Here is a 22,703-nt window from a genome sequence, read left to right on the forward strand (position 1 = left end):
GGGAACACACTCCTGTCAGGGATGGCAGCCTAGAGTCTGGCTGCTGACCCTGACAGGAACAGTAGCCTGACTCTAGGCCACCACAACTGCAAAGGAGCAGGGAAACTGCTTTTCTCAGGGGTTGCAAGAGTCAGGCTACCGCTCCTGTCAGGAATATCATGATTCAATACTGTACACATATAGCAGCCTAAATTGTTCATTAATTTATTTTTTGAGGAGGAGAGTTATGGAGAACAACGTGACTTTTAGTTTGAGCATTTTCCCTATTGTTCACCAGCTCCCTGCTGCCCCTAACAGAAACTAGGAAACTGAGTGTCAGGGAGCTGGCAGCCCAGAGCCAGGCACCAGCTCCCCGCCACTCAAAGTCACAGTAACCCAAGATACGCACAAGTCAACTGTGCATATCTCAGGGTTCTACTGTACCTGGGACCTAAAATTGAATAAAGTACCTCAAAATGCAAAAGGCAAAATTCTGACAGCGCTTTTTAATAATATAAAACTGCTGGTAGAGGTTGCGCAAAAATTCCCCTAATATTCTATGGTTGGGAACAATAGGAAAATGCTCAGATTAAAGTCACATTGTTCTTCATAACTCTCCTCCTCAGAAAATAAGTTAATGAACAATTTAGGCTTCTATATGTGTACAGTATTGAATTATGATATTCCAAGCTGAAGAATTACTGAATGGTACATAATGGTATATAGTGAATAAGTCTGGCTAGGCCAGGATAGTACTTATGCCACCTCTTTAGCCTAACCTTTGCTTTGACTTGATGTACCAATTTCTGTTTTTTGTCTTCTGGCTTAAGTAATGCTCACAACTGACAGGAAGAAGATGATGTTTTGTTCATGAAATGTATTGTATTGGAGGACACAGATAAGAGGATGTTAACCAATACAATAATAATAATAATTATTATTATAAAAAAGGTGCTAAATGTCCCTTATGTTGGATGAAACAGGAGTAAGGTGACATGAAACAACATAACATGAAAGCAGTGTAGATAGCAAACGTAATTTAAATTGAAGCTTGCACACAAGTGTTGTAAAGGTTATGTAAGACAATGCTTATTGTTGATTGGAAGAAAACTAATGAATACGTAAAGGTGGAAAGGTAAAAGAAAATGAGCTAACAGGGCTCAAATCAGAGAATACTGGCCCAGAACCTGAGGTGAGCATCTGGAAGTGGACAAGAGGCTCCTGGTTCCCCAGAACTCAGTAACTTGGGCCTCTGCTTTTTCCATTTTATTTGGGTTTATGATGTCAGTATGTACGATCTGAAGTGGCAATTCTGTCTGAAAAATTTATAAATAAAGGCAAAAATTAAGCTTAAATTGGTGGAAACTGAAACTGAAAACTTACAATCAGTTTAATTAAAATTTCCTGTAGCTGCAACATGACTGTGAGTAGCTACAGGACCCTGATTACTCACAGTCATGTTGCCGCAAGGTGGGAATTCGCTGACGCTCTAAAGAAAAGTCTTTACTAATTTACAGCTTTTCAGCTTCAAGTTTGTACCATCAGTGCTTTGGGCTCCTTTTCTGTTCTCTCTCCCTCTCTCTCTCTCTCTCTCTTTTTTTTTTTTTTTTTGGTCTTCTTCTCATCTTGGGGAAATCTGAACTTTTTTTAATTGCATGAAATCCAATTTGAGTGAAGAGGTCAAGAAGAAACTTTCTGAAGAGAAGCAGGTCTACAGCTGTATCTTTACTCTCAGTGGAGTTACAGACCACATTAATCACCAAGTTTGCTGACCTTCTCTTTACTACTTGAAGGCTGCAAGACAAAATAGCACTTAAAATACAATTTAAAAAATGCCTGCTACACAGGGATAAATATTATCACAGGCTTCAGTAGAATTAGATGTAGCTATTGTCAAGATAATTTCTCTCTCTCTCTCTCTCTCTCTCTCTCTTTTTTCCTAAGAAGAGCATAAAATATTGTCACACCTACCCTCCACCTCCTGATCGTGGCAAATCTGCTTCACAGTCTGCTAATATTTGGTAGCTGTGCCTTTAAACAAAGGGAGAGGAGGGAACGGCTCCTCAGTGGAGGGCAAACTGAGAGCAGGAGGAGGAAGCACAGGAACAGACTGAGAGGATTTGGAGGGCGTAGAGAGTAGAATTGTACTGAGAGTTGTGAAGTAAGAAAATGATCTCGCCCTGAACATCAAAGTACAGTACTGGCATCCAAACCATGAGGTTGTTAGGTACGGGAAGAGCAACACTTAGCAGGAACAAACAGAGGAACTTCTTGTTTTTATCAAATGCTTAAGCTAATGTAATGGCCTTTCCCAGCCAACCTGGGGCGCAAGCAAAGAAAGGGAGGAGAAAAAAGGAGATGCAATTAATCAACATTTGGAATGAAAACGTCATGACTGGGAGCTGTCCCTGACACACATGCTTTGAAGAAACTGTTGTTATTGGAACCCCTGTTCTACTCTCTGCTTGAACATAAGAATGGGGATAGTGGGTGACAAGAGGCCCATCTAGCCACATATTCTGTTTTCCAACAGTGGCCAGTAACAGATGCTTCAGACAGAGTGAGAGTTTAGCTGTCAACTCAGTGACAGGTAGTGTCTCTAGAAGGAATATGCAAAGGGTAGAAAAATTTTAAACAGCAGATTTGCTCGCATTGTATAAACCAAAAATTCTGTTAAATTAAATGGAAAATACTAGAAAATGTTTGCTAGTCCTCTCTTCAGAATGTTCTCCGGTTTCGCCAACTTCCCCTTGACCTCTCTCTAGTTGGCTTGCCTGTATTCTGTTTGTGAGATTTCTTTGATTCTACCTTTATCCATCCACCTTCATTAACTTTGGTCTCTTCGCCACTTTCTTTAGGTTTGCCTTCCATTTTCAACGGCATACCTGGTATGGACTTGGGTTGATGGGGATAGTGTGTGTGCTTTCTGTGGTCATGTGATTTTGATGGGTTGAACGTTATTTGGGAAGTCCTGTGTGTTTTTCCAGAGTGTCTAGGCATTGCAGAAGCTGTGTGAGGGCTTCTTCCACTATATCTTCCATTCATGGAGAGTCCAGAGTCACTGGTATAACTGTTCCTGCTGTTGCCTGCAGACCTGTCCCTTTCTGAAGGACTGTCAGAAGCTGCACTAGAGGTACTACTTCCCTTTGAACTGAGTTGTAAAGTTTTCATCGGTACATATAGGTTTGGAGAGGAGCTTCTGGAATGATTTATGGGTGTAATATGATAGCTAAGAGGAATTCGTGTCCGTCTGACAGCAGCAGCGTAGGAGTCTTGGTTGCAAAGGTATGGTAAATATTGTGTCACGGTATTAGGACTGTGGGGATGGGAATGCTGGTGCAAAGTGCTTTTTTCCATCTGACGCATTCTTAGAGCATGCATCCACTCAGCATCTATCCCTGAAATAGAAATGGAAACAAGAACCACGTTTTGAATTGCCAAGATGATGCATTCCTGCTGAATAAAGATCGGGATAAGGACTCAAACTACTTAGAGAGTAATAGCTGCTAAGAATGTAGCAAAATATAACATATCAATAAAGTTATTCCACTCTCCCCGCCCTCCTCAACACATATTAATCCCAGGTTTTACAGTAGTCAAAACAATGTTATTTAATGTATCAATTTACGGGGGGCGGTATATGGTAATAAGAACATAAGAATGGTCATACTGGGTCATACCAAAGGTCCATCCAGCCCAGTAGCCTGTCTGCCAACAGTGGCCAGTGCCAGGTGCCCCAGAGGGGGTGGACCGAAGACAATGATCAAGCGATTTGTCTCCTGCCATCCATCTCCAGCCTCTGACAATCAGAGGCCAGGGACACCATTCCTACCCTTGGCTAATAGCCTTTTGTGGACCTAACCTCCATGAATTTATCTAGCTCTTTCTTAAATTCTGCTATAGTCCTAGGCTTCACAGTCTCCTCTGGCAAGGAGTTTGACAGGTTAACTGTGTACTGAGTGAAGAAGAAATTTCTTTTATTAGTTTTATAGCTGCTACCCATTAATTTAATTTGGTGTCCTCTAGTTTTTGTGTTATGGGCACAAGTAAATAACTTCTCCTTATTCACCCTCTCCACACCTGTCATAATTTTATATGCCTCTATCATGTTCCACTCACCCAGTCTCCTCTTTTCTAAACTGCGAAGTCCCAATCTTGTTAGCCTCTCCTCATATGGGACCAGTTCCAAGCCCCTAATCATTTTAGTTGCCCTTTTCTGAACCTTTTCCAGTGCCAGGATATCTTTTTTTAGGTGAGGAGACCACATCTGTACACAGTATTCAGGATGTGGGCGTACCATAGATTCATATAGGGGCAGTAAGATACTCCTTATTTTCTAGCCCTTGTTTTAATAATACCTAACATCCTATTTGCCTTTTTGACTGCCTCTGCACACTGCGTGGATGTTTCCAAGGAACTATCCATGGTAACTCCAAGATCTCTTTCCTGATTGGTTATAGCTAAATTAGCCCTCATCATATTGTAAGTATAGTTGGGGTTATTTTTTCCAATGTGCATTACCTTACACTTATCCACATTAAATTTCACTTGCCATTTTGTTGCCCAATCACTCAGTTTGATGAGATCTTTTTGAAGTTCTTCACAGTCTGCCTTTGTCTTGACTATCTTGAACAGTTTAGTGTCTTCTGCAAACTTTGCCACCTCACTGCTCACCCCCTTCTCCAGATCATTTATGAATAAATTGAACAGGATTGGTCCTAGGACTGACCCTTGGGGGACACCACTAGTTACCCCTCACCATTTGGAAGATTTACCATTTAATCCTACCCTTTGTTTCCTGTCTTTTAACCAGTTCTCAATCCATGAAAGGACCTTCCCTCTTAACCCACGACAACTTAATTTACATAAGAGACTTTGATGAGGTACCCTGTCAAAGGCTTTCTGGAAATCTAAGTATACTATATCCACTGGATCTCCCGTCTACATGTTTGTTAACCCCTTCAAAGAACTCTAACAGATTAGTAAGCCATGATTTCCCTCTGCAGAAACCATGTTGACTTTTGTCCATCAAATTATGTTCTCTACATGCCTGACAATTTTATTCTTTACTATTGTTTCAACTAATTTGCCCAGAACTGATGTTAAACTTACTGGTCTGTAATTGCCAGGGTCACCTCTAGAGCCCTTTTTAAACATTGGTGTCACATTAGCTATCTTCCAGTCATTAGGTACGGAAGCTGATCCAAAGGACAGGTTACAAACTATTGTTAATAGTTCTGCAATTTCCCATTTGAGTTCTTTCAGAACCCTTGGGTGAATGCCATCCAGTCCCAGTGATTTCTTAACATTAAGTTTATCTATTTGTTCCAAAACCTCCTCTAATGACACTTCAATCCAGGACAGTTCCTCTGTTTCATTTCCCACAAAAAATGGTGCAGGTTTGGAAATCTCCCCAACATCCTCAGCCGTAAAGACTGAAGCAAAGAAATCATTTAGTCTCTCCACAATGTCTTTATCGTCCTTGATTGCTCCTTTTGTATTTGTATCGTCTAGGGGACCCACTGGTTTTTTAGCAGGCTTTCTGCTTCTAATGTATTTAAAAAACATTTTGTTATTACTTTTTGAGCTTTTGGCTAGCTGTTCCTCAAAATCTTTTTTGGCTTTCTTTATTACAGTTTTACACTTAATTTGGTAGTGTTTATGTTCCTTTCTATTTACCTCATGAGGATCTGCCTTCCACATTTTGAAAGATGCCTTTTTATCCCTCACTGCTTGTTTTACATTGGTGTTAGCCCATGGTGGCTCTTTTTTCGGTGTCTTAGTGCGTTTTTTAATTTGGGGGTATACATTTAAGTTGGGCCTCTATTATAGTCTCTTTAAGAAGCTTCCATGCAGCTTGCAGGGTTTTTGTTCTAGTCACTCTGGCTTTTAATTTCAGTTTAACTAACCTCCTCATTTTTGCATAATTCCCCCTTTTGAAATTGAATGCCAGAGTGTTGGACTGCAGAGGTGTTCCTCCCACCACAGGAATATTAAATGTTATTACATTATGATCACTATTCCCAAGCGGTCCTTTAATAGTGACCTTGTGGACCAGATCCTGTGCTCCACTCAGTACTAAATTGAGAACTGCCCCTCCCCTTGTGGGTTTCCATACCAGCTGCTCCAAGAAGCAGTCATTGACGGCATCGAGAAATCTTATTTCTGCATCTCGTCCTGATGTGACACGTATCCAGTCGATATGTGGATAATTGAAATCCCCCGTTACTATTGAGTGTTTTATTTTGGTAGCCTCTCTAATCTCCTTTAGCATTTCAACATCACTATCACTGCCCTGATCAGGCGGTTGATAATATATCCCTACTGCTATATTCTTAGGAGAGCTTGGAATTACTATCCATAGTGATTCCAGGGAACATTTTGATTCATTCAAAATTCTTATTTCATTTGATTCTATGTTATCTTTCACATACAGTGCCACTCCGCCACCCACATGGCCCATTTTATCCTTCCAATATATTTTATATCCTGGTATCATTGTGTCCTATACATTGTCTTCATTCCACCAGGTTTTTGTGATGCCTATTATGTCAATTTCCTCCTGTACTACAAGGTACTCTAGTTCCCCCATCTTATTAGTCAGACTTCTAGCATTTGTGTAGAAGTATTTTAAAGATTTGCCTCTGCTTATTTGTCTTTCCATCCCAGATGTATTAGATTCTTTTATACATGATTGTTTGTCTGATCTAGTCCATTGTTTGATATCTCCCCTCCTCTCTTTTTTACTAAAGCCTAGAGTATCTCTATTGACGGATTCTCCTCTAAGAGGAGTTTCTGTCCGATCCACATGCTCCTCTGCACCAATCGGCTGTCCCCCATCTCTTTGTTTAAAAACTGCTCTGTGACCTTTTTACTGTTTAGTGCCAGCAGTCTGGATCCCCTTTGATTTAGGTGGAGCCCATCCTTCCTGTATAAGCTCCCCCTCTCCCAAAAGTGTCCCCAGTTCCTAACAAATCTAAAACCCTCCTCCCTACACCATCGTCTCATCCACGTTTTGAGACTCTGAAGTTCTACTTGCCTACCTGGCCCTGTGCGTGGAACAGGAAGCATTTCTGAGAATGCAACCTTAGAGGTCCTGGATTTCAATCTCTTTCCTAGCAACCTAAATTTGGCCTCCAGGACGTCTCTCCTACCCTTTCCTATGTTGTTGGTATGAACATGTACCACGACCACTGGCTCGTCCCCAGCACTACACATCAGCCTATCTAGATGCCTCGAGAGATCTGCAGCCTTCACACCAGGCAAGCAATTCACCATACGGTTCTCCCGGTCATTGCAAACCCAGCGATCTACGTTTCTAACAATCGAATCACCCACTACTAACACCTGCCTTTTCCTAACAACTGGCAACCTAACCACTAGTGCCCCTGTGTAGATCATGGAGATTAGAAATGGAAAAGACCTATTAAACCATTCATCCCATCTAGCCACCAAAGCAGGTTTGCTTCCTATAGGATGTCTTCTTTTGTTTTCTGTAGCCTAGTTTTACGTATCTCCTCTGATCTGTCTTCAGCTACTGCCCATGGGAAATGATTCAACAACCTCCATTGCAAAGAAAACCCTGATAGCTGTAAAAAAGAAGTTTGAAACAAGGAGAGATAACTTCATGGGACAGGCCAGCTTTCCACCTGGACCGCTGACAAGTGCTTCAAGGACTAAGGAACCAATAAAAGGCAGGAAGTCACAATGTGGAATATATACGGAAAAGAAAACCTGCTCTTTCAGCATCCCATAGGGGAGCAAACCATCCAGATCACAGGGCCAGGTGCTTATAGAGCTGTGTAATCATCTGACACCCAGTACTGTTGATGCTTTTGCCTCAAACTCCTCTTCACACGAACACTGACCAGGATTGTTGAGTTTCACACAGAAGCTACATCACATGAAGTGCACAGGCAGAAGCGATGCAACACCTGGTCTGAATTCATCCACCAACACAACAACCATCCTCCTGCCCTGCTCTCCCTCCCCACAACACTCCTGCATGAACTCCTCCCCATCTTCTATTCCTTCACCATCCTGCCAGCAAATCCCAGCAGGCACAGGTATACCAGATAAGGAATTGGATAGTCAATCCATCTTGCATAATCCGTATCCCAAGCACCACCCAGCCTGAGGAGCCTTCATCCTGTTTCTCAGAAAAGATCATCCAAATATGTAAAGAACTAATTTGAAACAGGAGCAGATAGCACTTCCTGGTACGCTAGTCCTGATAGTTTGGTGGCCACATTCATAATGATGTAACTAGGGTGACCATCCATCCTGATTTATTTCAACAAAGGGGTTAATTGCCCCGTATTCGGCTCCCTGCTGGCGCGCAGGCACAGCTGCTGGCTGGAGAGCACGTGGAGAGCATGTACAGTACTCATGTGCTCTCTGGCCACACCAGAGGGAGCCAGCAGGGATTCCTGCCCTCTCCTGGGTGGGGCCACCCCACCTCGTGCTGTGGACTTGCCCTGCCAGCCCACCGCACTAGGTCCCAGAGGAAGGGGATGCAGGTCTGAGCCCCGCGCAGAGTCTAACCCAGCCACCTCATGGGCCCAGCCCCCCTCACGCCCAGGGCTCTCGGGCAGGTGGGGCTGCTCAGAGCACAGGGCTCTCAGCCAGCCAGCACAGCAGAGTGGGGCGGGACGGGATGCGGGGGGTCGCTGCCAAGTCCCAACTGGAGTCCCACTCCACACACACCCCCCCCCCCCGCCCGGCAGCCAGCCGCCCTGGAGACAGAGTAATGGCAGCTCCCGGTGGAGGCAGGATGCAGCCATGACAGACAGGCCAAGATGAGCACAGCTGGGCTTCAGATTGCCCCACCACCTCCGCCCCCACCGTCCCGTGGGGCCTGACCTGAGGGAGCCTGGACTGCTGTTCAACTTTTCATTAAGCCTAAAGGATCCAGTAGGCTCCATGGTGACAAACGCCTTCATCTACCTGCCTGATTAGGAAACTGTTCTTTCATCTGAATAAGGCTCTTGCTTCTGTGGTCCGTGCAGTTCATCACTGTGAAGCTGGATTATTGTAAATCCCTGCACCTGGGGTTGCCTTTGTTGCCACTACAAGGATTTGGCCCTGATTTTTAAAGTCATTAACATGTCAGAACCTCGTCTCCATCCAGAGCCCACCAAACCACTGTATACCTGCAGGACAAAGCCATCTACAAAGTGTATAAGAGCCAGAAATGGCATGCTCAGGTGAGGGCAGAACAGCTGTGTAATTAGACCAGATTAATTAAAGTCTAACCAACTTTAGGGTGCGTTATACGAAAACTTCTGTAAAATCCTTCCTGCTACACCCAAATCTAAACATAAATAAATACTCAGAAAAATAAAGTTAGGATGAAGTCAAATTAAAAAAAATACATAAGGAGTCGCCAACATGATTAAACACAAGTAATACAAGCAGGTCTTTCTATAGCCAAGAAAGGGAGAAGAATGAAAGACTTCATGAGGTCCACTATTGACCGTGAAATGTAGATGTAATTTGTTCGGGAAAGGTTCTACATTGGTGGATGCTGAAAAAAAAAGAAAGGGAGGGCTTAGTTTCCAGATATTCTCAGCACCTACAACTTGATTTGAAGCCCTTCTGAAAATCAGTCCTGTTTGTCTGAAATGCCATACTCTCTGTCTCTCAAACAGCTCTACACATTGCCCCTGAAGTAGAAGGCCTCCCTGATCTGTTGATTTAAGGGTAGGGTACAGGGAAGCTTGGAATTCCCTTTCCTGGAAGCCATGACTTTGGCTGAAAACTGTATAGCACCCAACCAGGTCGACAGACACGATAAAGCCTTAGTAATTTTGTTCAAAATAGATTTAAATGGATTTGTCCTAAAAAATGCTAATACTCCAGCAGGAAACCACAGCCTTGGTATTCACAGGCTGCTTAAACTCAACTGAAATGCAAATAGCTATAGCTGAGAAGTACAGATTCCTCCATTTTATTGTTGGTTTTCTGAGGAAGAATAGCTCTGCCTTTTACTAGAGGTGCTACCACAGCATCTGTAATGGGAAATTTTCAGAGGTCTCTGGTTTGCTGCACTTTCCGTCACACACAAACTAAATACCTTCTCTTGTTAGAGAGTTAATAGAAAATCATTCCCATTTTGTAGGCTTGGCAAGCGGGCAAAAAGTCCCATAGTATTTTTCCCTCTTCCTTGGGCTTTAGTTGAATCCTGAGGGATTTACATCACTTCAATTTTATGTCAAATATATCAAAGGGGAAGAGCCTTGCCTGTCAAGGGCTGATTGTGATGCCGCCATGTCAGACAGCTCTGTCTGTACACTAAGATGAACTCTCTTGAAAAAGACAATTGTGACCTGCTTTCCACGTTTCTTAGCCTTCTCCTGGTAAGTTAATGCTTTAAAGAAATGTGTGTAGTATGTGCATTTGTGCTTTCTAGGTACTATGTATGCTATTGTCTTCTCTTTTCGTCTCCCTCACTTGTGGATGCAAAACACTGACCTCACGCACCTAGGAACAGCAGCCTCAGAACTTTAATCTGAGACTCTGGTTGTTACTATTTTGCAGAAGCACACCTGCTTCCTTGCCTCATGTGGCAAGCAGCCATCTCGTAACACCAGGGAAACTACCACTAACTGGTCCCCCGAAGGAGATACTCTCTTTGATGCACCTGAAATAATACACTAACTGTTTTAATGGCTCTTCTGTGTCACTCTTTGCACAGAGGCTGTCAGCTTCCTAGTGGGGACCTCACCTGTCTTTTGCAGAGAAACTTTTTCTATGCCTTGAAAATCTCTGTGGGCCTGAAGCAGGTTTTCTCTCTCCTCATTGCTTGATTCAGAGTTGGAAAACCTGGTACTGACATAGTAACAGAGAGAAAGCCGTGCTAGTCTAAGTGGGTCTGTCCCACGAAAGCTCACCTAATAAATTATTTGGTTAGTCTTTGAAGTACTACTTTACTGCTTTTTTGTTCTGGTTCTGACATATTCTGTAGGCAGAATGAGTATGGAGCAGCGTTCCCTCTATTTTTCCATCCCTGGGTGGAAAAAATGTTGTTATATACACCCAGGCATATGTGATGTGCACCATAATAATAATAAAACCACATGCTGCCCACCATGAATGGCTGTGGGTGCTCTGATAATAAGACAGGCTCATTTTACAGGGAACACTGAGATGGAGCCCAGTAAGATTATCTTTCCTGCAGTATTAACTTGGGCCTGACCTGGGTGCTGTCCCATTAATACAAATCCCTGCCCTTCCCTCCTCCCATTAATACAAACCCCTGCCCTTGCCTGAAGGACAGAGAAGTTGTTCCACAATTCCCTGGAAGTACATTCTCCAGCAGCTCATCTTTCTGCAAAGAATCATGGGAGATGCCTCCTGATGGCCCTAGTAACACACCCAGGTGAATGCGGCACCAGTGAGGGCACCATAAGTCGGGGCTGGCTTTGCATTGTGGCTGCTCACACCTGGGCTTGGCTGACCTGGGTACCAAGCACCTGAGTGAAGTCTGCAATGAAGACAGAGCCTTAGGGGACGGCTACACTGCAAGAAAACACCTGCGGCCGGTGGTGCAGTGTTGATGCTGTAGCCTGGGCTCTGCATCTCTCTCTCTCTCTCTCTCTCAAATCCCAGAGTTCAGACTCCAAATGTTTACACTGTAATTTTACAGCCCTGCAGCCCAAGTCCCACGATCCTGGATCAGCTGACGGGGCCAGCTGTGAGAAGGTCCCATCTGCATTGCAAAACAGAGCTCTGTTACAACAGGGTGAGCGCTAGGACAGCTGTCCTGTAACTAGATTCCTTGTCCCAGCCGTCATCATCATACCCCAGCAGCCCCTTTATGCAGGCAGAGCTTGAGAGGATGACATCCTGAGACTGGCAGCTTTGGAACTGCCCTGACCTCACTGCAGGGTGGAACAATCCTTATGGCTCAGTAGCCATGATATGAACAGCCTAAGCTTGTGCATAGTAGCAATCCATTGGTTTGTTATTACTCCCCTATATTATTTGTATTGCTCCAGTACCCAAGAGACCCCTACTGCCAAAGTGTAAAGGGGTCTGGACCCGAAAGAAGGGGAGGAGAGGAAGGCCAGGGCCACAGTAATGAATTATTAGCTAGGGTATCATAGGGAGCCAGCACAGTTTATTGATGAGGTGACACTTTAATGATGTACTCATGTCTGCTGCCTGCCCTTATTGTGCTACTAACGTTAAAAACATAAGCCCACAGTAGAATTGGCAATTTTTAAAAATAGTTTTCTGTATCTGAATGCTGTTTGGCTCCCTTTAGCTTGGACTCAAGTTTGCCTCTAGGTGCGTGTGTAAAACAACCTTAGTCCTGGAGGCAGATTTTCAGGCAAAACTTCACTGAAGGCAATGGAGCTATGACAGGGGTGGGGTTGACCATCTGTGTCAACAGCTCACTCAGATCTGAGAGAGGCCCTGACACTGCGGTGACCTCAGTTTAAGGACGGTTTAATTTTATCCAACTGAATAAACCAAACAATCATGGTCCGTAAAGGTTCTGGAGGTGACTAATCACAAGCACAGGCTGGCCCAGGAAGTTGAGATGTGTTGGAAGACTTTGTAATACAAATTACCCTGCTTCCCCTCAGCACTGCTGGCATTTAGTCACACCTGGGCAGGCTAGATTTACCCTCCAACATAGAGCAAGCTACACGCTGAAGCTTTCACGGCCCTGCATGTTGCTCAGTGTCCATGGCTCTGATGGACACCCTGCCTCGTCTGGCAGACAGCTACACAGAATCTGTATCGTAACGTTGCTCCTAATGCGTGGGCCGAGCAAACCTCACTGGCACAGAGGCAGCTGCCTCAGGATGCCCTTGAGCGGAACAGAGGGAGTCAGAAGGCAAGAGCTGACTGGAGTACTCCTGCCCCCTTGTGTGGTATGGGGGAGAGGAGGCAAGGATAACATTCCCTCCTAGGAGCCAGGCAGGGGCTGGGGGAGACTCTCTTTCCCTGCAGCTATTGGCAGGAAGAGATGGGAGGAGACAGAGGGATCCTCTTGCTCACAGCAGGCTCATTTCTTTATTCCTGGGCTAATCGTCAGTTTCTCAGCACATGAAGGCAGAGAAATACATTTTTCATTACATACTGATTCAGCCAGCGTTTGCCAGGTGGTATCAGGGCAGGACGCTGCAGCGACTGCTGTGCTCTCTCCCCCTATGCTCATTCAGTGGCTATTCATGGATTAAAGTTTGATACTGCCCCTGAAACACTTTAGAATATGGGGTATATTCTCTTGCGGGGTGGGGGAGTTGGAAATCCTCAACCCAGCATCTTGGCTAAGTAGTTGGACAGAGTGCTGAAAAAAAGGGGTGGGGTTGGGGGAAGACCAGGACAATAATCCCCCCCGCAGCCATTTGAAGTTTACATCAGCCCCACAACTGAAGCAGCTCCTGTATGTGTAATGTGGTCACATTGCTGAACTGGACTGAATAATCCTTGCAGTAGTGAATCCCCAAGCCTCACCCAGAGCATGTAGTCCTGGTGAAACTGAGCTCTGCCTTGGGTGTTCGCCTCTGTGCACAGCCCTTAACAGGGCCGCCAAATGAGTGGGGCAAAGAGGGCAATTGTCCTGGTGCCTGGCATTACAAAGGTGCCTTGAGCTCCAGTCTCCATCACTGCCAAAGTAGCAGCAACTTCACCACTCCATGTGGCTCTGATGTGGGGGGCTGTGCCATGGTCAGAGAGGAGCCCGGGTCAGAGAGGGGCTAAGCTCAGACTGCCCTAAGCCCCTCCCTTTCCACCCTAGGTCCTGCCCCTTCCAGGGGCACAGAGCCTGTCCCACCCCCACAACTTTGCCCTCTGGCCTGCAGTGGCTGTCAGCCCCACTGGTATCTAGAATCTACCCCCCTCCCTTGTGCTGTGAAAACATTTATGGCACCACTATCTGGGTCACTGCCGTAATCCTGGAAACGATAACTGGACCTGCCAACTGATGAACAGATCCACCCTCCATTAGGTACTAACGACACACATTTGAAGCCCATGTCACCTCAACATGGGCTCTTCATGCCAATAAATGGGGGTGTAAGTCAACAGTGCTTTAGTTCCACAGCGTGCTCCGACGTACCAGTGTCTCAAACAAGAGTATGTCAAAGTGCTACCCAACCTTCAGTGTACAGTTCAGCTGGCTAGCTCGCGTGCAGCATGCTAGAGCACTGTAGATTTACACCCTATCTGCTGGGCACTGACAGACTGTGCAGACAGGTCTCCAGTTTGGAAGGGCTTCCATGAAGGGGTCAGGTAGGTAGCAAAATTGTAAGAAAGCAAATTCAGACTTTGCTCTGTTGCTCCCAAATACACATCCCATGAGGGCATCACAGCCACCCCAGATGCCTGCCAAAGCAGTCAGACTAGTCCGTATTGCTGAAATAGAATTTTTGTTGGTGAGTTGTTGCTATTCGTTCTTTAGAAGTTTTGCATATTTCAGCAGTAACCACCATGCCATTCAAACCTATTTTCTTACGTGAGCTGGACCGGCTTCCTGGCTTTCCCTCTGAGTTTGGGAGAGAGGTCTGTATCATGAGCTGTACTGACTTCACTTCATCCTGAGCTTTTTGTTTATTCCATGTAACTACATGTACATGTCTGGTGGTTTTTGGAGCTCTAACATCCCCCTGTTTAAGGAACAGAACAGATTAGGACTTATGACACAACAAAATAAACTGCCGCAACAATGAACTTCCAGTAGCACTCTGATGGTGTTATCATTTTGCATACAAGCTTTCTTTAATAAAACCTTCTAGCCTGATCTCTGAGAATGTTAGATTCCAGAAGATTTTCGATAACAATATTATGATTGTGCTAAAAATCTGATCACAAATTTCTCTTTTGGCTAATGTCCTTTACAAGGGCAAGATTTAAATGCCTTGCTTTTTAACAAGAAATTTAAATAATACAATCAAATGTGCTTCAAGTAAATATTCCTTTCTGCTAAAAGGGATAGGGAATAGGCAGGTATTGTTGCAGGGGTTCCCCTCATGGGAACTTGCCCAGAGTAGCAAGCTCTTTAATCCTGCAGTCAATCCCGCCATTACTCCTGTGAGGGTCTACTAGCTAATAGGAACCTGGGGTTATTTTTCCTGCTGCAGAAAACCACTGTTCTTCGCTTCTGAGGCCCGCAAGCCAGGTCCAGAATTTTCCTATCTCTCTAGCACTGCTTGAATCCACGCCTCAGAACAGAGCTGAGATTTCAATTATTAGCCTCAGTGTGAAGCATGTCACTGGTCTTTATAAAACACTTTTAGTAAGCAAGCAAAACCTTTTTAATTAAAAGTCTAATTCCCATCATGTTAAACCACAAAATTGTCTCCAGATTTTATTTTATGTTTCTCTCCATTCTCTTGTGACCTTCCTCCTCCTCCTTGTGTTCCTCAGCTAATTAGCACTTCTCTGACAAGGTAAGAAACACCATCTTTTCAACAAACACCATCAAGAGTGATCATCGTTTAAATAAAAAGGAGTTTTCTTACTTGAGGGATAAAGCTGTCCCAGCCAGGAGTCTGAACACATAGTCTCTGACAATACTCAGTTTTCCATCAAAACTCAAGATTTTACAATTATTCAGTACTGAACCTTGATTTCAATATTCAGTTAAGTCCAAGTGTGCTACGATCCACTTTTAATGAACTTATACTACAGGTTTTCAACTTGGATAAATATTTGCCTTATTTTCTGCACTTACCTCGTATGTAATAATACATTCTACATTCTGATCTTTTTCGATTCCCACAATCCATTTCTCCATTACAAATGGTGGCTGAAAAGGAAAAAAACAACAACAAAACAGAATGTGTGTGTGTGTGTGTGTGAGGGGAGGAAGAGGATTAGTATTTGTCATTTGATTGCTTTATTATTATACCAAATAGGGTTTTAAACAAACTCATTTCTTATAGACATTGTTCTTTTTCACATGGTAAACACATCAATATTCTCCCTTTGTATTAATGGGGCAAAATGCAACACAGTTCTGAACTGTTTATTTCTTTGTTCATATACCACGTTTATTACCAAAATTAGCAGTAATCTCTAGATGTAGCATATAGTATATTTAAACTAGCTGCGGTTACAGAGGTAACATATGAAACGCACTATTTTTGTATGGACCCTCACATTTTTTTTCTTTTTTAATTTCTTGCCAAAAAAGAGGAAATTGTAAAATACAAGAGCAGTTACGTAGACTCCTGAGGACATTCTCGCCCAGGTTAAAAGACTGTAGCTGTATGATGAATGTTAAGCTTCTACCTGACAATTTCCTCATCTAATTTTAATACTGATAGGATTTTAAAAGAAAAAAATACCATGCAAAGCTTTGAAAAAGAAAATACAAACAGATGTGTCTCAAAAGAGAAAATGGAAACAACAAACAAATCTTAACACTACGAATAAAAGTTCCAGCATTCAGAGGCCACATGAGCAAAGGGATGACAGGAGTGTTACTTCTAGTAGGGGACTTTGATGTCATAAGCCAGAGTAACACCATATTTTGTTATTCCCTGTTCTTTTTCCTGTTGAGAGTTTAGATCCAGCAGTGGTTCCCAAGACAAAAGAGCCAATGAAGGCTGAATAAGCAACATGCACTGTTAAAGCCATTCATAAGAGTTTTTCCATCAGGGCACATTAGAACAGCATTCTAATTGGCAATCAAGATGTTGCATATTTTTGTCATTTAGAAATTTATATTGTTTTCCATTGCCAGGGTATTAGGGTGGGTCACATTAATAAAAACAATCAATTAAATGAATTGCAAACAGAGCGCCCTGCCTATTAAAACGACTTCCATCTCCTTGATTAAAATCAGTCAAGACCCTGGGGCTGGTAAATATTTAGGGGCAAATGCTAAAGTCAGTTTAAACTCCCCATTGACATGGAGCTGAAGAGGTTTAATATTTCACTGACAGTGGTCAATGCGGAATACCCACTGCGTTTCTTTGCCACAATTTCCCATTTTTGTAATAAAACAATGGTCACAAGCCTCATTTTATGATGCCACTTGGGCTCCAGTTACTGAAGTTAAGGGACAGAATTTTTTCTTCCCTTACTGGAACTTTTCTGTGCATTGCCTGCACAGAATGTCTAATGTCTTTGTGGAATCAAGGTCCTACACTTTGCACTGAACTTTAATCTTGGTGGGTGTAAGAACTTATCATATTTAAGAGCTATTCCAAAACAAAATCAAAACTTAAAAGATAGAGGGATGGAGGTTTGAGTAAGTGGAACATTTTTTTCACTTACACTTTTTCTTTCATTTAAAAGTGGTAAACAAATAAAGCAAAAATATAATGGAAGTAAAAAGAAAATTTGAAATGATTCCTTTCCTATTTCTTTATCATTAGCATGGCTTAATAGGGAATATTAACAAATCACTCCCATTATGATACAAATCTGCAAAAGAAATGCATTTTATTTAAAAGCTGTCAAGAGTCTGAGCTACTTTACAAGCACAAAAATCTACTGCTGTAGCATTTAATATACTTGTTTGAGATCTATGAACTGATGAAGGCTGTAAACAGACCCTTACCTTTGTCATTTTTAAAATCTCTACATCAGGTAGGTTAGGATTGAATGTCACATCTTTTATGTAGGTTATTGCAATTTCATCCCCATCCATCTCCATATACATTTTCCATTTGCAGTCCTAGTATTAAAGGAGAATTTACCAATTTTAGCACAGGAAACAAAACAAAATTTAAATAAAATCAGCAAAACCTTACATGGGTTGAAAACAAAAGTTTGGAATATATTCATACAGAATTATTTTCAGGCTAACCTTCCCATTTTCCTGACAGCACTCATTAATTGACACCTGAAAAACAGATGTCATTTTGGAACAGTGTTTTAGTTTCTTAAATGGTAGAATTTCCTCTGTGCAGCTTAGGGAAGATCGTGTAGATAGGCATATGCTAACAGGTAAATACAGTTTCGGGGCATGCATGGGAGGTTTCCATAAGCAAGCTGAGACAGGCAGCAAAAAGGGGCTGAGTTATCAGCTCTATGTCCTGCTAATACCACTGGGCCCATTTGATTCCTTCCCCATTAAACCTAGAACAATTGATCACAGTGCCTAAGAAATGGAAATCAAATGCTGCTTAAATAAAGGGGCAACAAGTTATTAGAGCCCTGTTATGTCAAGTCCCAAGTGTCTTCCTGGGTGATAGTGATCGCCCTGTAGCCTCTTAATTTCTGCTAGAGTTCAAGGACCTCAGAACTTCATATAAAAATAATAATAATGGCCTTGATCAAGCAAATCATTTAGCACATGCTTGGCTGAAAGTGTGTGGGTAGTCCCAGTGGTTGGCTTGGGGCACGAGTGAGAAGCATTCACCCCTTTGCAAGGGCTTGATCCTGCCAGGTGTTGAGCACGCTGGCAAGACTCAAACTTGCTTAAAATTATGCTCATGCCCAGGCTCTCTGTCCTGGTCCTGGGTGTTTTAACCTACACACGGTGTATTTCTGGGTCCTACTGATTGGTGGAGAGAGCAGAGAGCCTAGGAGTCAGGAGATCTAGGCCCTCATTGAGCACAGAGCATTTTGAAAAATTAGCCTCATCATTTAGGTGCTTACACAGATTATGAGCTCTGCTGAAATCAGGTCCTCAAGCTGAAACTGTGGCTGTAACACTGAATTGCCCTGAGGCCTTTGGTAAGTTTTTGTGCCTCCATTTCTCCACGTGTACAAACTTAATCCTGTGTGTTTGTGTGTAATACTACATATGGTCCAAAGACCATAATGAAGCATATAGAGATTAGCCACAATGTCACTTCCTGTGCTTTGCACTGCAGAATCTTGATTCAGGATACCTATCACTGTGTAAATCAGTATGTTGTGCTGCTTTGGTGAAGTTTCCCTCCAAACCAAACGTGATGAACATCAATCTGTTTTGATAAACCATGTGAATCAAACCACTGTCTCCAAAGGAAAAAAAGTAATTACTGCATTAACTATAGGGCCTAACAGGCACTAAGGACCTACCATCTCCCTGTGACTTCAACAGCAAAGTAAAGGTGCATAGCACCTCTCTGGATCAGGAAGAAGCCTCTTTGGTAGGATAATAAACCATTTTGTCCCAAATACTGTAGGTCCAGTGACAGTAGGAACAGAGCATGAACAAGGCCTTTTCTTCTTTAAACTGCAGTTTCATACAATGAAATACGAACTCTTCCTTCATAAAACTCTGTCCTCAGACCCATTCTCTGTCTGTCACAGGCCACAGAGGCCAAACCATTAAATCTGCCTTCTATATCAACTGGAAAATGAATGCTTATTTTATCTGCAAAATATTGCTTATTTTACCTTTTAAAATACTTATTTTTAAAATTAAAAAGAGACCAGCCCAACTTGTGGGATCAGTTTACTATTCAGCTACTTTCCCTAAATAGACTAATCTTTAGGTTTAACCATATGATAAGCAACATTAGCTTTCCACCAGTTAAAGCAGCTTAAAATGAGAAGAGATTATTGCTCTTCTCTTTCCTAGTAATATATAAGGGCTGATTCAAGAAATAATGAAAAGACACACTTATGTCCATCTCAGTTCAACACAGTGCTTAATTCAAATTATTTAATTCACTGCAACGAAAGTACACGGTTAAGTTCTCAGCTGAATCAGGGCCATACAAATCTCTGGGGATGTTTACTAGTTTGGATAAAGTGGGAAAAAACTTACATCGTGGAATTGACTCATCAAAAATAATCTGTTTCTAAATATATTTACACAATGTCCTTCGAAAAAAGATTTCCCTGGGCACTTTACAATTCAACACAAAGCCTTGTTAAATATCTAGCTTTTCAGTTTTGGTTTAAATAAATATAAAAGATTTAGCTTTTGGTCTCTGAAGAGGACGCCAATAGCATAACAGAGGCACAAGCACTCAAACTTTGAATTCATATCCTTTTCTGACTTAGAACAAGCCAGTAAATCAGCAGTCTCCGAAAATGGCTATAGGAATACAATGCAAATCATAAAAGTATTTCAAACTCACTATTCCTAAAATTCATAAAAGTAAGTAAAAATGCTTTAAAAATCTGGCCTTCTGCTCATTCTGGTGATCATATCAATTACCTTAAAAACAATATTAATGTCAATGGTAAAAAATGAAAGGAAAACATTAAAAAGATCAGCCACGAGCTTGAAACAACCAAACACACCTCTTGTTACAGCAGATACAAAAAACCTCTCGGGGCAAGATCTCATTCTGGAAGCAGGAATCAATTTAGGCTGTGTTTTTAAATTCAGTGGCTGCAATAAAAAAGTTTAGGATTCGAGGAAAATAGAAACAGCATCTTAGCAGGCACCTGGATATTGAAAACTGTAAGACGTAATGCAAGATGAAACAAATATGAAAAAAATGCTGGTCACGCTGATATTAAAAGCAGTAGCATGTTGACGATTTAGGCCCCTGGTAGCTCCCTTTACATTCTTAGCTATTATCTATCTCAGCTGCTGAAACCTGCTGGTTTAAAGACAGAAGAGTCGAACATCTAGCGACAGCACCTGGGTTATTTATCATTATGTATAAACCTGCTACACTACATTTTATTATGCTGGATTTAAAGGGAGATAACACAAGTGTGGTTAATTTGCTTCTCTTCTTTTTATATATAGAGTCATGACCTGCCACAGCTTTGTCCCATGAGATATTTTTAACCAAAAAGAAATCCACAAGAAACTCTCCCTAAAAACTCCATTAATAACCTCTCGTAGCGTGTATAGGTTGCAGGGCCTGGAACTAAGAATGTTTTAATCTCTTCTGCGAAACAATGTCTCATAATGATGTACAGGACTATTGCTGTACTGATGAAGAATCATACATAATTCAGCACCTTTCACTTGGCACCACTGTGATATCCTCATTAGCAGTGGCTCACAGTGGCTGTCAGATGGTGTCCATGCGAATGCAGGCATTATATTGTCTTTGAGATGTGCAGCTGCTTCCATGACACTGCCAGTATATAAAAACATGACGCCAGTTTGTTTTATTTAGTGCTAAACCTTCCAGTTTGTAAAAACAAGGCTGACACAGAGCCTGACATGAGGCAGTGGAAATAATTAGCTCTCATTTTCTCAGCCTCCTATTTCCTTCTCCCCGCTGTGTTCTCTTTCCACTAAACCACCACATGTCAGTCGAAATGGGAGGCAATTAGTGGGCTCATTTCAGTCCCCACAACTGTGCTGAAAAGAAAGTATTTATGATGGCACAATGAACAGCTGAAAGATTAAATAACGTTTGCCTTTTGAAAAGAAAATGACTTCTCGCTAAATGGGCAATTTTTGATTATTCTCAAACAAGCTTAGAGTAGTTGGTTTTTAAAATACAAGAAAGGAAAATGAGTCATTTTTAGGTGAAAGAATCAAATAAAACTTGACACAGTAATGCAAATAACTGATGTTTTATTGCAAAATATGTAAATGTGTTATACCCTTAACAATGGCTCATGTCTCAGGTCAGGGCAGATTGTTGCCAACTAGACACCGGTATGGAGGAGGTTGCTGCAGTGCATTTTTTTGTTTCCGTTTTGTATGGGGAAGAAAAAAAGGGGGCTCTGGAGAGAGGTGCTCTTAAAAAATGAAGAAACAATGCCCGTTAAACATACATTTATATAATTGATGGCCTGTGGGGCTGCTTGAAGGGCTTGATCTTTCGCTCCTCACACACGCAAAAGTCCCAGATCAATGGGAAATTTGCTTGAATGAGGAATAATAATATTGGGACTTTACAGTAGCTAAATATGCAAAAATACCTTTCACTTGATATTATCTTTCATTTAAATACAGCATAAAAACATATGAAGCAGGGTTATACGCAATGATAAATAACCCAGGTGCTGTCAGTAGATATTCAGCTCTGATGCCTTTGAAACAGCAGGTTTCAGCAGCTGAGGCAGATAGAGTTTCCGAGACAGAAATGGTTCTGAAGGTAGCTGCCATGTTTACAAAGGTCTGTCCTTATTAAGTGGTTTCAAGCAAATAAGGATTTTTAGGGCCTTAATCATCATCTTCATAACAATAAATTGCCACTTCACTTGTTGGTGAATGCAGTATTTTAAAGGTGGAGGTGTGAGAATCAGTATTCCCTTTTCCAAGCTTTGAATCCATCCTCATGCCAGTCAACAAGCCTCTGTACTTCTGTAGACAGCTTTTAGTTGCCGAAAGTGGTGCAGGGGAATAAAAGCCCAATATGCCCTCAGAAAGGTTGAAATCTACTCTCCAGTGCTGTGGACTGTACCAGGCTTTCTGTGCTATGTTCACTCAGCAACTGGACTGTGTTAGGGCACAAGGCAAATTGTCTTTATGTGAAATAGCTGATCAGGCGTTTGCATGTGCTCCCATCCCAACGGATTCTTTGTATCAGCCCAGGCAAGGCTGGTGTTTAAGGAGGTTTGGGGTAGACTGGGGCAAGCAGTACCATTACCCCTGTGGAGATGTAAGTGATGACTATTCCAGACTTCACTCAAGAGGTTGTGCTGCAAGCCAACAGACTGTCTATTGGCTAAGGACCACTTTATGTCCCTTTAGTGATCTCTGAACAAAGCCAGATTACTGGGGCTTTGAGTGTATGAGAATGGGGATAGAAAGAGGATAATTTCATCCAAACAGGCTGTACTGTAAATATCCCAACATATAATAAGTTTCCATGGAAAGGCAAGTGAGCAAGTTACTCAGCCAAAATATTCTACAAGCCTGCATATACTTCTTTGTAGTTCAGTAAAAATATGCATTT

The 22,703-nt window shown here is 42.3% G+C and overlaps 1 protein-coding gene across 1 annotated transcript in view; it reads right to left on the bottom strand.

Moving 5' to 3' along the window:
* Window positions 1–635: 635 nt before the first annotated feature.
* Window positions 636–22,703, bottom strand: part of MAP3K20 (mitogen-activated protein kinase kinase kinase 20) — a 134,664-nt gene continuing 112,596 nt past the window's right edge. The window contains exons 17-20 of the mRNA XM_075000664.1: window positions 17,504–17,620; window positions 15,668–15,742; window positions 14,450–14,600; window positions 636–3,377 (exon numbers count right to left, since the gene is read on the bottom strand). Of these exons, the coding sequence (XP_074856765.1) occupies window positions 2,698–3,377; window positions 14,450–14,600; window positions 15,668–15,742; window positions 17,504–17,620 (1,023 nt within the window). The 3' untranslated portion in view covers window positions 636–2,697. The remainder of the gene's footprint in view (window positions 3,378–14,449; window positions 14,601–15,667; window positions 15,743–17,503; window positions 17,621–22,703) is intronic.

This window comes from Carettochelys insculpta, chromosome 8, assembly GCF_033958435.1.
Source record: "Carettochelys insculpta isolate YL-2023 chromosome 8, ASM3395843v1, whole genome shotgun sequence".
Lineage (NCBI taxonomy): Eukaryota > Metazoa > Chordata > Testudines > Carettochelyidae > Carettochelys > Carettochelys insculpta.